Source organism: Cervus elaphus, chromosome 5, assembly GCF_910594005.1.
Source record: "Cervus elaphus chromosome 5, mCerEla1.1, whole genome shotgun sequence".
NCBI lineage: Eukaryota > Metazoa > Chordata > Mammalia > Artiodactyla > Cervidae > Cervus > Cervus elaphus.
In genome coordinates, this window is record NC_057819.1 from 100,971,364 (window position 1) to 100,985,881 (window position 14,518).

At 49.9% G+C, this 14,518-nt stretch overlaps 1 protein-coding gene across 3 annotated transcripts in view; it reads left to right on the plus strand.

Annotated features, from left to right (window-relative positions):
- The window catches only part of NTN1 (netrin 1), a 206,520-nt gene that overhangs the window by 12,035 nt on the left and 179,967 nt on the right, over positions 1-14,518 (plus strand). Inside the window, exons 1-2 of one of the 3 annotated variants that reach the window (XM_043903823.1) lie at positions 4,408-4,763; positions 5,204-6,285. In XM_043903823.1, the coding sequence (XP_043759758.1) occupies positions 5,271-6,285 (1,015 nt within the window). In that variant the 5' untranslated portion in view covers positions 4,408-4,763; positions 5,204-5,270. Of the gene's footprint in view, positions 1-4,407; positions 4,764-5,203; positions 6,286-14,518 lie in introns of those variants that run through there. The other 2 variants (XM_043903825.1, XM_043903824.1) reach the window with 2 other exon arrangements.

Sequence of the window (14,518 nt, forward strand, 5' to 3'; positions counted from 1 at the left end):
CTTCCCTTTGTCCCTCTGCCCCACCTCCTGGAAAAAAAACAAAACAAAAAACCTTCAACTATGGATTAATCGGGTCATTCTGCTTTCCCCAGGTCTACACAGTGGCCACTGAGCATTGCTGGGGCATGACTGTCCTGGGTGGCATTCTTTCTCCTGGATGGTCACCAACCTCAATAGGTCTTTGAATTCTGACCGGCCTGCATTGTCCCCTTCTCATTAATGACCCAATCAAGACTTCCTGCCTTTCCAAATCTCCCTTGCTCTCAGCAGGTGGCGTTACTTCTTATGTCTTTGAAACAAGAGACGCTTTCAGACCACCTGACCACCCCTTTTACGAGGCTAGTTTTATCTGTCTTCAACCTCCTTCTTCTCCTTCCTATCAACATTTAGGCACGTTCAAATAGCCTTATCTTATAAACAACAATAAAAAATCTCAAGCTTCCTTCAATCCCATGTCACCTTCCAATCACCCTATCTCTTTCCTGCCACTTGTTTTCACACTTCTGGAAACTTGTCTTCACTGGCTATCTGCACTTTCTCACCTCCCATTCACTCCATAACCTGGGGCGGTCTGGCTTGTGTCCCCATCACTCTTCTGCCACTACGAGTCAAGGTCACCAAGGACTTCCTTGTCATTCAATCCAAAGGACTCTTTCAGATCTTATCTTGACCTTGAAGGCATGTGACACTGCTCACACTCCTCCTTGCTTGAAACTTGCCCACTGGTTTCTAGGACACCTGAGTCTCCTGCTTTTCTTCCTCTTATTCTGGGTATGGTGTTCCTTGGTGGTTCAGCGTTAAAGAATCCATCTGACAATGAAGGAGACATGGGTTTGATCCCTGAGTCGGGAAGATCCCTGGAGGATGGCAACCCACTCCAGTATTCTTGCCTGGGAAATCCCATGGACAGAGGAGCCTGGTGGGCTACAATTCATGGGGTCACAAAAGAGTCAGACACGACTTAGTGACTAAACACCACCACTACCACTACTCTGGCTACTTCTAAGTTTTCTGAAACTTCCACATTCTCATCTTCCTAGGGTGATTCTCAGGCTTCTCAGGTAAGGCTTAGGTGTCAAGAATGGTGTGCTGCCCTCCACCCCCCACCCCACCCCCTGACTGCATTCCTGGCCCAAACACCTGGGAATATGTTTTCTCACCCAAGAAACTCACTGTGGTGTTCTGAACATCAGTTTGTATTGTAAATCCCATTGCTCAGAGCCTGACACGCCTTTTTGGGTGTGTATTTATAACTGTCACTTTGAGAGGCTCTCACAACACTTGGACATCTGTTTTTTTCATTTGCCTCCTCAAAGGACAGTATGCTATAGGGACACTGACAAATTAAGAGGACGTCAGGAGAGGCTACACGGTGGGTGGTCAGCAAAGTGTCCTGTGAGAACTCACTGAAAGAACTGGGGGACTTCCCTGGCAGTCCGATGGTGAAGACTCCACGCTTCCCCTGCAGAGGGCCCAGGTTCGATCCCTGGTCAGGGAACTAGAGCTTTTCTGCATGCCACAACGAAGACCTAGCACAGCCAAACAAATAAATAGATATTTTTAAAAAACCTCTGGGACAGAAACAACATAGCCAAAGGAAGGCTTCAGAGCCCTAGCCAATCTGGTCCTAAAGATATTCCAAACTAGACCATGTTGGGTAGGAAGGGAGTGGGGTAGCCCGGCGTGCCTTTTTCAGACCTGTCCTTGTCAGGCCATCTTCTTGACTCACGTTCTGGTGTGATGCTATCAGCTTACACGATGGCCCATCACAGAAATCCTCCGTGAAGTTTGGGGATGCTGAGGGTGTCTGCTCGTTACCTCACACTGTGGTCTCTTTAGGAGGCCCTCCAGGACAAATTCCTGACTGATTTTAGTACTAAGAATAGTTGTAATTCTTTTGAGTAATAGGTCTGTTTTTATCTCACAGGCACTGGAAATTGTGTGACTGACATTCTCTCCTTTTCACTTGGGCTTTGGAAAAGCTTCAGGACAAATTTGTGGCCCACCCCCAGGAAGTGAATAGGGCAGCCCCAGAGCCATTTTACCTTTATTCCCACCTCTGCTTTGTCTTCCCTTGTGGTTTTTCTTTCTTCTCTTAGCTCTCCTTATTTTATCATACACAATCAAGAAGAGGCAAGCAAAAATAAACCAAAATCGCCTGTAACCTCACTATCCAGAGATACCCACAATTATCAATGTTGTCCTTTTATGCATATTTTAAAAAAATAAAAATGAGAGGATACCATGCTTAACTTTTGGGGGGGTGTAGTGTTTCGTAATTTGCTTTTTTTATTTTATAATATGTCACCAATATCTTTCCATGTAATTAAATGTTCTTCTTTAAATAACTTAAAATTTCTATGAAGATCTAGTAATGTCATACTACCAACTAACATGTCTACATCCACTTGGGTGCCTGGCTTTATGTACAGTCACATATACATGTATATGAAAGTACACCCACGGAGATGATCTAAGGACAATATTTGTGTACACATATTAGAAGCTATAACATTCACATGTGTTAACTCATCTGATGCTCACAACCCTATGAGGTAGAGCTTATTGTCCCCCTTTTATAAATGAAGAAACCAAGGCACAGAAAGATGCAAAAGTTGCCAAGGTCACACTCTGACTCCAAAGGGTGTTGGAACTCCAAACCACCACGTTGCCTTTCAGGACGCCATTGAGATTTCACAGTCCACGGGGTTAAACAGAAAAAAAGAAACGTTTCTCTTCTTCCACCTCACTTTTTAATTTATGTTATTTTGCCTTGTTTTAAGTACCCTTGTAAGTCACCTGAAATCCTCCTCTGCCATGGCATAAACAAACAGTGCAGAGAGTGGTACCCGGCACAAGAAGACAAAGTTAAAATTCTACCCCAGGGCAGAGGATGAATCCAGCCAGTCCTGCAATGAAGTGGATTTATTTCCTTGGGCTGCAGTGAACTTCCATCCCTAGAAGAGCTGGCTTGGGTGGCCATCTCTCAGGGAGGCTGGGGTAGGCAGTCTTCCAAACAGACTGAGCTGGGCCAGACTAGCCCTGAGGCCCCTTCTTAGACTCCCAGAGTTTATGAAAATACCAATAAGACAAAACGAGACACTCAATGGGGCTAATGCAGCAAGCCAGCTGTTGGGCCAGAACCAGTATCCCAAGTTTTCAAGCCAGGCCTGTTACCAGCTCACTCATCTAAAAGTTAACAACTGGCAGTTCAGTTCAAAACTCTCAGCCCAGTGTATTTTTTCCCCTGAAGTGCTTTGGCTGCTGCTGGAAGACGGTCAAAGAATACCGTCACTGTCTTCGGCCCTTCAGTTAAGGTGGCAGAGAAGGAGGCAAGAAGCTGGGTGGCCACAAGGATGTCCCACTAGACTAGAATTGGGTGGGATGATCCGTTTGACAAATGTGAGGAGAGGAAGGAGCCAGCTTTCTATGGCTGGAAGATCTTAGGCAACTCTCTTCACCTCCTGAGAACTGTTTCCTCCCTCATCTGCAAAATGGACTTTCACACCAACTCTGCAAAGCAGTTATGGGTTCCTAGCAGATAGTATGGGCTACAGCACCTTTGCACCCTGAGCCAGTAAGCACCTTATCAGGCTGCCTGTGGATCCGGGGAGGGCTAGGCCACCGCCAGCCCGAGGCCTGGGGGGTGCTGGCCAGTGTCCAGGTGCTGTCTAGTTTTGTCCCCCTTCAGCCTCCAGCCCACCAGAACTCCCCAGGTAGGAAAGGGGCTGCTTTCTCTACAGACAGGCCCACCGAACAGTGACAACTCTGAGGGGACGTGAGAGCAGCTCTTTCCCTCCAGATGCCAGGGGCTGCGGGTAGGAGGGGCGAGCCAGCAGAGGCTCCCTCTTCCTCACGATTCCGGGCTGTCTGCCCACGGGGCACGGCCCTGGACGCGGTGCCACGAGGGCCATCACGCTGGGTTAGAGGAAGGCCCGACCCCGGCTCAGCAAAGAAAACAAACACAGATGTGTTTGCCCGGGACCAGGAGGGAGAAAAATCGCCCCCTCTCCCTCGCCTGCGCGCTCCCCCGGGGCGTGGGGCCGGCGGAAACCTGCTGGGCTCCCGGGGCAGCGAGGAGCCGGGCGACGCGGACGGTCCCCGACCCGCCCCTCCTCCCTCCGCGGGGTGCGCGCCGGGCCCAGCCCCCTCTCCGGGGTTTCCCCGGGCGCTCTCCTCGCTTCCCTTTGTCTCCGCTTCTCCTTCTCGGGCGCCCCGGTTCCCACCCGCTCGTACCCTCGCTCTCTCCGGGTCCCCGGCCGCTTCCCTTTAACTTTCTTCTTTCCCGGGGTGAAAACTTGGCTCGGGAGTCGGCGGCTGCCAGCCGACGTTATTGGCCGGCGCCCCGCCCGGCGGCCCCGCCCCCCGCCCCCGCGCTCCCCTCCGCCCCCGACTCCCTGCGCGAGTGGCGGCGGCGGCGGCGGCGGCGGAGCCTTCGGGGGCGTGCGTGCGTGTGTGAGTGCGCGCCAGCCAGCGGGAGTGTGTGCGCCCCGGGCGCGGGCTGGGCGGCACTCGCACCGCGGCGGCAGCGGCGGGAGCCGGGCGGCCGCGTCGTCATTCGGGCGGGAGAGGCGGCGGCGGCGGCCGGGCCGGGCCGGGCCGGGGCTGGGGCAGCGGCGGCCGCGCCGGGCATGGAGCTGGCAAGCCCGCGCTGAGGCAGGACGCGCCTGCTAGCAGCCAGCGAGAGGCTCTCCGCCGTCCGGCGCGCGGGCTCCCCGGCCGGGGCCGGGCAAACTTTTCTTTCTCTTTTGCCCTCTCCTGAGGTAAAGTCCCGAACGCGGACTCGCCGGCCGGGGGTGCGATCTGGGCCAGCTGAGCGGGAAGCCCGGGCTGCTGGAGGAGGGGGCGCGGGCCGTGCGAGCTCAGGGGCTCTATGAGTTGTCCCGCGCCCGAATTGAGGGGTGCGGGCGGGGCGGCGGCGGACGAGCAGACGGGCGCGGGCAGGACCCTCGGGCGGCGTGGCGGTGGCGGGGAATCCGAGAGATTGCCCGCGGCCCCGGCTCGCCGCCGGCGGGGAAGAGGAGGCGCGGGCAGTGCGGGGCCGGGGGTCCCCGGATTCGCCTGCCCCTGGGACGCGGGGGACCGAGGCGGGCGTTCGGTGCGGGGGAAGCCGGGCGTTCGCCCGCGTCCCCGCTCGCCGCCCCGCCGCGGGGTTGGAGGGCGCGGGGCAGGCTGGCTGAGCGCGGCTCCCCTCTCTCCGCAGGCGCCTTCTGCGGCGGGCGGACCGACTCCTCGGCGCGGCGGGGCCGGGGCAGGCTGGACGCAGCACGATGCGCGCAGTGTGGGAGGCGTTGGCGGCGCTGGCGGCCGTGGCGTGCCTGGTGGGCGCGGCGCGCGGCGGGCCGGGGCTCAGCATGTTCGCCGGCCAGGCGGCGCAGCCCGACCCCTGCTCGGACGAGAACGGCCACCCGCGCCGCTGCATCCCGGACTTTGTCAACGCGGCCTTCGGCAAGGACGTGCGCGTGTCCAGCACCTGCGGCCGGCCCCCGGCGCGCTACTGCGTGGTGAGCGAGCGCGGCGAGGAACGGCTGCGCTCCTGCCACCTCTGCAACGCGTCGGACCCCAAGAAGGCGCACCCGCCCGCCTTCCTCACCGATCTCAACAACCCGCACAACCTGACGTGCTGGCAGTCGGAGAACTACCTGCAGTTCCCGCACAACGTCACGCTCACGCTGTCGCTCGGCAAGAAGTTCGAGGTGACCTACGTGAGCCTGCAGTTCTGCTCGCCCCGGCCCGAGTCCATGGCCATCTACAAGTCCATGGACTACGGGCGCACGTGGGTGCCCTTTCAGTTCTACTCCACGCAGTGCCGCAAGATGTACAACCGGCCGCACCGCGCGCCCATCACCAAACAGAACGAGCAGGAGGCCGTGTGCACCGACTCACACACCGACATGCGCCCACTCTCGGGCGGCCTCATCGCCTTCAGCACGCTGGACGGGCGACCATCGGCGCACGACTTCGACAACTCGCCTGTGCTGCAGGACTGGGTTACAGCCACCGACATCCGCGTGGCTTTCAGCCGCCTGCACACGTTCGGCGACGAGAACGAGGACGACTCGGAGCTGGCGCGCGACTCGTACTTCTACGCCGTGTCCGACCTGCAGGTGGGCGGCCGCTGCAAGTGCAACGGCCACGCGGCCCGCTGCGTGCGCGACCGCGACGACAGCTTGGTGTGCGACTGCAGGCACAACACGGCCGGCCCGGAGTGTGACCGCTGCAAGCCCTTCCACTACGACCGGCCCTGGCAGCGCGCCACCGCCCGCGAGGCCAACGAGTGCGTGGGTGAGTGGGGCGCCACGCGGACGCGGGCGGGACCCGGGCGGCTGCTCCCGGGCCTAGCGATCGAGGGTTCCTGAGCATTTCCCGCTGCGTGGATGTGGTGGAGATGGTGGGAGGCGCGTTCCGGGAAATCCTGGGCTGTGGGGCCGGTGGGGCCGGGAGAGCCGGTCCACTCGCGCGCCTGACGATGGCCGATTGGGTTGGCCTCCTGTGCGCTGAGCTGAGACAAGCTGCTTGGTTTGCGGAAAATTTAGCGGTCAGTCCCCCTAATCCCAGATCCAAGGCAGACACTGATTGCCTTCTCCTCAGTTTGGCGGGACTCTGGGATCCACACCCACCCCCCGCCCCCCGCCCCAGGGCAGCAGCTGGTCTCGCTGTTGGGGACCCCGGCCCGGTTCCCAGGAAGTTCCAGCTCCACGGCCACAAATCCCTTGGGAGGTGGCAAAGGGATTTGCAATTTGGGGCTAATTCGGTGCACGATGAACGTCACTCCTGCGTCCTCCATTTATCTTACAGTTTGAAAATAGATAAAGTTTTTCTTTTGGATAGCGTGTTTGGGCTAGCAAAAGAATGATGTGATTTAAATTAATTATTATCTGCAGATTACAAAAGAGAGTTCACTAATTATTTTAAACTAATTCAGTCCCGGTCCAAAAAAGAAGTGTACCAGATTTTCGTTGTTGTTGTTAGCATGGTGGGGGGTGGGGTGGGTGGGTGGGTGTGTTGGGGTGAAATTAAACAATTCCGACGAATTAACTAAGGGCCCAGATTCTTGATTTTATGGGGTTTCAGGTCCTGAAAGGGAAGTCTCACAAAACCCTGTACTGGTGGATACTGTTGTGTCTGAAATGAGTCTTGAAAAAAAAAAAGAAGAAATCCATTCTGTTTCTGGATCATACAGCTTTGCTGCTGTAGAAACTCTGAGCCCTCAGTTTCTCCTCAGGAGGAGAAAAAGAAGAAAAGTAGAGGAAAGGTAGGTAGGGAGACCATACTCAGCTCTTCCAGTGTGAGATGTACAGGTACAAATCCCGCGCTTTATTTTAAGGAAAATCATTCAGTTCGGCCATCTGCCCTTGGGTGAAATAGAGTCATTCCCTCCCCCTTCCACACAGCCAGTGTGAGTCTCTTCAGTTGCCTCCGCCTCTGAGGCACATTACAAAGTTTGCTGGGCCCCACAAACACACGTCTTGAGGTCTGGTTCTGATTAATTGTGTCATGTTGTTGTCGAATAGTTTGTGCCTCATGACTTGTGGATGCAGACTTTCTCGGAATGGAAAACATGTTTTGGAGAAGCCTGGTCGGCTCTGAGGCCCACGCGGGCGTCCTGATCTGCAGAGGGCGGTTCTCCTGTTGCATGGCCCGATCTCCATTTTTGCACTCTATCCAAGGGTCCATTTCTGCAGATCTCATTGTCCTTCCCCCTCCTGTAAGGGACGCCACTGCTGGCCGGTCGGAAGAGACTTTTCAGGATTCTGGTGGTGAGACAGTGGTTACTCCCCGACTTAGTCGTCTTTGAGAATAGAACGCCTTTGATCTGCTCCATTCCTTCAGAAATGTTAGTTTTTCCCATCTCTTCTCTTTCTTCTCGCCTTTCCTCTTTTCTTTTCTTTCTTTTGTGAGTGAAAACCCTTTATTGATATTTAAAAGGCCTCCCAGGGTTTGGCTATCTGTGTTAGCTTGTATGTGCATATGAAAGATAACGTCTCATCGTCACCAGCAGGGTCTGATTGGAAAACACGCAAGTGAATACATGGAGGCACATAAGCTGGCTATGATGGTAACGTTTTCCTGGCTTGAAGATTCCTCTTAGCCGTGGTGGTATTGTTCCGATACCACCCACCTCTAGCTCTCCGTCACTTTGTATATAGAGAAGTAACCCGCAATTGTTTTAACAGTGGCCATGCGCTTGAAATAATCTCCATAGTTGAGGATTTTGTCTTTTGACCAAAGCGCTAACTCTGTGCACAAATTGGATTGATTGGGGGTTGTTTTTTTTTAAGCCAAATTGAGCAATCAACATATTAACTAACGTAATTAGTAAGCCTTTTTGTTCAAAAAGTTTAATTAGGCCTAATAAGTACATAATCTACATGACAAATAATCGGCTGACAATATTTTCTGGGTTTCACCGAAGTTATTTTAATTCTCAGTAGTTAAAGTATCTTTAAATCTTGCCAATTATTCAGTCATCTCATAAAAGCCAAGCCAATTCAATGATGTTAAAGTTATTTATAGTTTCCTTTTTGAATAGATGTTCTGATACCTTGTAGATATAGCCTCGGGAATGTCAGGTTGAAGTTCCCATAAAGTCTTAATTGAAGTCTTAGTGATTTTTCCATCATTTCGCAAAAGAGAAAGCCAGCAAAGACAATTTAGAAGTGATTTACAATTAAAGGTCGAGCTTTTTATGAAAAGGCCCTGAAGTGGAGATACGTGAATGAATTAGTATTTGACAGGTGTTCTGAGACACTACAGGGCACTGTACTAGGAAAAGGCATTAATAAATCCTTCAAACGCTAACTTTTGTACTATCAGCGGCTCAGATCCACCCCCCCCAACATAATCCTATCTTGTGAATTTCACACTGTTGACATAGAAAGTCAGGCTACCCAGATTATTTACAGCTAAGGCAAAGAAGTATATTTTCTACTCTAAAAATGTTTTGATAAAAAAATGAAACATTATCACTGTCTGTCTTTGCCTTTCTAAAATAATGAGACATGACATAATAAACTGACGTCGTTCCCTCAGTTAACTGTCTCACCGCCCCCTCATCCTAAAACTTTAAGAAAACATCGATATTATTATTTTTCTAAATAGTTCTATATAGGGCCAAGAAAATATTATATCTTACAGGTTTTTCTTTGGTCCAGCTTTCTTTTCAGGGTTGTTTCAAGGTTGAGTTCTCTATGAAGTAAACGTGAGTTTTTATAAGGTCCAATTTTATTTTAAACGCAATTTTGGATTTCTTCCGGAAAAGAAAACCCAAAACAATATGGAAGACAAGACTGTGTATAATGTTACGGCCTCGACATCTCTCCGTGGAATAGCTAAATACTTTCTTCCGCCCATATGTATCAGCAGTGTTCACATGCTCTTAATACACATGTGCATTTATATTCATCGTGTAAAGGAGCATCCATGCATGGGGGGGGAGTATACATTCAAGAGAAAATGCATGAACAGTTTTAAACCACCTGGGTTGCTAGACCCTCCCCCCCTTCCTTTTTTTTTTTTCAAAAAAGAGCATCTGAAGACCATATTGTGTTTCCATAAATTATTGACATCAGTTTTAATCAGTGTCCCCCTGACGTCGGAGCTGTGTTAGTATTTAGTGCCTGATGAAGCATGCTGGTTAATCTTACTGCGGGGATGTCAGCATGAACCCCTGCCTGGTTTGTGACAGGGTGAATTTATGAAAACTCGTTTTGCGACTCACACCTTGGCTTGGCGTTGCCCTGCTGAAACCCAAAACCCACACAAAAGACGTCTCTGCAAGATGAGCATTGTGCTGGGCTGGCCTCCTATGGTCATGGGTACCTGCACCATAAAGCTTGTAATTGTTTAAACATGGCTTTGGGAGGGGGTCCTCAGGCTGTAAATGGCTCTGGGCCTGCCGTCATTCCTGGCAGGAGAGGGAGGTTATATGGGAGGTGTTGCTGTGAGAAATCTAATGCCCTGATAAACACTCTTGCAAAATCAGAAGGCTAAAATGATCTGCTGTTCAGTCTGGTATATAGCTGTAGATATGTGAATATTCTTATAGTCCTAGTAATTATCATGGGCTTCCCTGTGGGTCAGCGGTAAAGAATCCACCTGCCAATGCAGGAGACACGGGTTCAATTCCTGGGTTGGGAAGCTCCCCTGGAGAAGGAACTGGCAATCCACTCCAGTTTTCTTATCTGGGAAGTCCCATGGACAGAGGAACCTGGCGGGCTAGTCCATAGAGCTGCAAAGAGTTGGGCATGACTTAGCGACTAACCATCACCAACAACATTTATTATAATTTTTATCTTTATATGACTGACCCTGGAGGGCTTTTTTTTGCCCAACACTCATATTTAGTTATTTAATCAGGCTTATAATTAAGCTAATAGTAGGCCCCATTATTGTTCTTATTTTACAGAGTAATAAACCATAACCTTAGGGTAAAGGCTTTACCCAAAGTCATATAGCTAGTAGGTGGTGGAGCTGGGTCTCCAGCCTGACGTTTAGGCTTTGTTTTACTGCATCTTCTGTGCTGCCTTCCCATAGAATGAATGAATGGCTGGATGGCTGGATGAATGAACAGTTCGTGTACAGGCAGAACTCAGAGAGATAGTGTAGGTTCATTTACAGACCACAAGCAGATGTTGCGATAAAGCAAGTCACATGAATTTCTCAGTTTCCCAGTGTCTGTAAAAGTTGTTTACACTGTACTGTAGTTTATCAAGTGTGCAATAGCATTATGGCTTAAAAAAATAGCAATCTACATATCTCAGTTTAATAAAAATACTTCATTTCAGGAAGCTATATGCAATATCTTATGATGAGTCATAATGGAAAAGAATCTGCAAAATTATATATATATATATATGTATAACTGAAACATATTGCTGCACAGCAGAAATTAACACATCATAAATCAACTATATTTCAATAAAATTAAAAAAACACTTCATTGCTAAAAATGCTTACCATCCTCTGAGCCTTTCATGAGTCATGTTAATATTAATAGTAGTAACATCAAAGATCACTGATGATGGATTACTGTAACACAGACAATAATAAAAAGTTTGAAATTGCTAAGAATTACCAAAATGTGACCCAGAGGAGTGCCCGTAGACTTGCTTCAACCTGTAAGAAACACAATGTCTCCAAAGTTCAGTAAGGCACAGTACAGTCAAGCGAAGTCTGCGTGTAGAGGACAATAGTTGGAACAACCTGTTGCCTCTTGCTGGAATTAAAGGTGGTTCCCTAGTTGTGGTGTATAATGTGATAGTATGTCATATGATGCCATAGATCATATTTACTATGTTCATACATGTTTGAATGCTTGCATATGAAATTGTATATAAAAAGTTGTCTTTGATGTTAGCCTTTAGGCCTTGTGGGAGCTGGGAGCTTTTAGGAATGTAACCGCAGAGTGTTTAAACACCTTTGTGTGAGTGTTCAGCGTGCATAGGTGTCGCTCATGGCTGAGTTTTGATTTCAGGGCCCGTGATCTCTCTCAGAGGTTGTGGAACAGAGCTCGTGATCAGAAATTCCTTTTTTAACCAGGCCTTCTCCTTTCTCCCTAGTGCTCAGTAGCTGGTTGCTTCTCTGGAACATATTGGAAAAAGAACAGGACGTGGCTAAGAAGTATTGTTACCAAAGAAGGGAGTTTAGGGACTTCCCTAGTGGTCCAGTGGTTAAGACCTCACCTTCCAATGCCAGGGGTGCAGGTTTGATACCTGCTCGGGAAGCTAAGACCCTACATGCCTTGCAGCGAGAAGACCAAAAAATCATAAAACAGAAGCAATATAAACAGTAAACATAGACAGTAACAAATTCAATAAAGACTTTAAAAATGGTCCACATCAAAAAGAAAAGTCTTAAAAATAAAGAGGGGAGTTTAATGGTGTATCCAGGTCGCTGGCGGGGTGCTGGTACATGCAGGGCACGTGTGTCAGTGGCATGGAGCTATCGTTTATCGCTTTGGGCCCCTGGCAGCTGGAGTGAGGGTCACTGCTGAGGTGGGCCAAGAGGCTGCTCACTGCTTGACCCAGAGAAGTGAGACAGAGCCTAATCAAGACACACTTTCTGGGGAGAGTCTGTTTCTTTCCAAGTCTTTGCCAAGCTGTCCTTTTGCCCTGCCCAGATTTCTCTCTGACCTCCTCCTCCCGTAGAAAAATGAGATCCTCGGAAAAGTATTTGAGACTTCAGGTCCAGGGTAAATACTGGAAAGGCAGTGGGTTGCAATTCAGATGTTCCCTGGAAGGAACCCCCTCATTGTCTGCTCACAGCTGGTATCGATAATTTCCTTCTGGAAATGAGTTGTGCTTTTCATTAAGTAAATTTTTTGTCTTGGGATTAAACCAACATTGTATTCTTAATAGACTTTTATGTTTACACTTCAAAAGTCCACCGGGTTGTTATTCGTGTTATCTTGATGGCTTCTACGGCGTCTGCTCTGCACACTGGCTTCACCAAAATAAATGGCTCTCTAGGGAACTGGATAATAAAACGGTCTTATCTCTTGATGCTGTAGTGCGGGTATTTTGTGAGCCGGTATTTTTTTTTTTTTTGCTTCCTTTCAGAAATGATCATCATACCTTGAGTTTCTGCAGTGCCTTTCATTAGTGGGAGACCGGAGGTCTCAGGGGGGCTTTTGAAATGCTCAAGATTTAAGGTTAATACTTACAGAGTGGCCGACAGCATTTTGCTTGTCGGTCTGAAGAGACACACGTCAGCCCATGTGGTCTCTGCAGTCTCGGAAGATGCAGCTTTGGTTTAGGTGGCCAGGGAGTTTAAAGTATCTGTCCCAGGGGTGGGTCAGGTTGCATGCTGAAGACAGACTGAAAACCCCCTACTAAGTGCCAGGCATCGTACTCGGTGCTTTACATGTGCTTTATGTCAGTGAATCAGATTGCCATGAGAAACGGAAGCCTTTCAAAACCAGATGTCCTGGCCACCAGCAGGGAGGTTTTGCACAAACCAACCTGAGTGTGGACAGGGCTCATCTTGGCTTGTTCAGTGATGCCATTGCAGACACAGAGAGCGGGCGGGCATCAGTGGTACTTGTCTCAAAGGCTGATCACATAAAATCCACGTTCTGTTGTAATCAGCTCCCAGGGATGGTTCTGAACAGCACCTGGAATAAGGGAACTGCCTGCGAGAGTCCTTGGACATAGGGTCGTTCGCCGCCAGTCTGTCTGTTGTCTCAGTCCGGTTCGATGTGTATAGCACCATGTAGGGAGTTCCAGGTTGCATTTCTGTATTTGTATTCCAGAAAATGTAGCCCTATTATAAACTTGGAATTAGATTTTCCTTTGCCTTGGAACGTTATATGATTTACATAAAATGTAATGATTTAATGACATAATGTTTTATGATTATATAATGTGAGTTTCCCCCAGGTCAGAAGGCAGAGACCCATCAGCTGGTCAGCTCTTTGCTTCTCGAGATAATATTTCCTTTCTATCCCCAGTTCCTGGGAGTCTGTGACTGGGTGTGTGTTCAGCCCTGATGTTGTTATTTTTGTGCCAGTTCTGCCCTCTGACAGAGAGAAGGGACTGTGGTCATGGGATGGATGGAATGTGAGATGCTTTCCATCTGAGCCTTTCTCATCCAGCATTGAAGCGCCTGCTCCAAGCCTCCTTTGTGTTGGATGTTTCTAGCCAATGCATCCACTGGCCCTCAGGGAACAAGGGACTATGTCAGCAAGGAGACAGGTGTACCAGTGGTTCAGGAGTGCTGCCAAGGAGTGGAGAAGTGTACACCGCCTCTGCCTCTGTTGGGGTCATTCCTAGAGGTCCTGAGCCTTTTGCCGTTAGGGTCAGTGTATTAGCTGGTGCTGAGGCTGTAATCCCCTTGCAGTGCTTTTATGCATATAAAGACGATACAGAAGAAAGATTTCTCAGTCGGTATACCAGGCCTCTGGGTTATTTAAAGCGGTGAGTGGGGACGACTGGCGGTCCAGTCGTTAAGACTCTGCACTTCCACTGCAGTGCTAGTGGTAAAGAATCTACCTGTCAGTGCAGGAGATGCAAGAGACATGAGTTCAGTCCCTGGGATGGGAAGATCCCCTGGAGGAAGAAATGGCAATCTGCTCCAGTATTCTTGCCTGGAGAATCCCATGGTCAGAGGAGCCTGCTGGGTTACAGTCCGTAGGGTTGCAGAGTTAGACACAGCTGAAGTGACTGAGCATACACACATGTGCACACATACTTCCGCTGCAGGGGCTGCGGGTTTGATCCCTGGCTGGGGAACTTAAGATAATGCATGCAGTCTGGTGTTGCCAAAAAAAGGGGAAGGATGAGTGGTTTTTTTAGAGGTCAAAGTACATTTGTTCAGTGAGAACCTGAAGGGCAGAAAGTAACAATAAGAGGGACAGAAAGTTCACTATATCACCTGATAATCAATGAATCCTCCCAACCCAGCCTGGATGGAGGCTCTAGAACTCAGTCTCTGTGAACGGTTTGGGACTAGCCTGTATAAGGCGTGTGAGGTACCAGCCTCTCTGCAGGGTCCAGCTTTAGTTGAGAGCCATTCATGC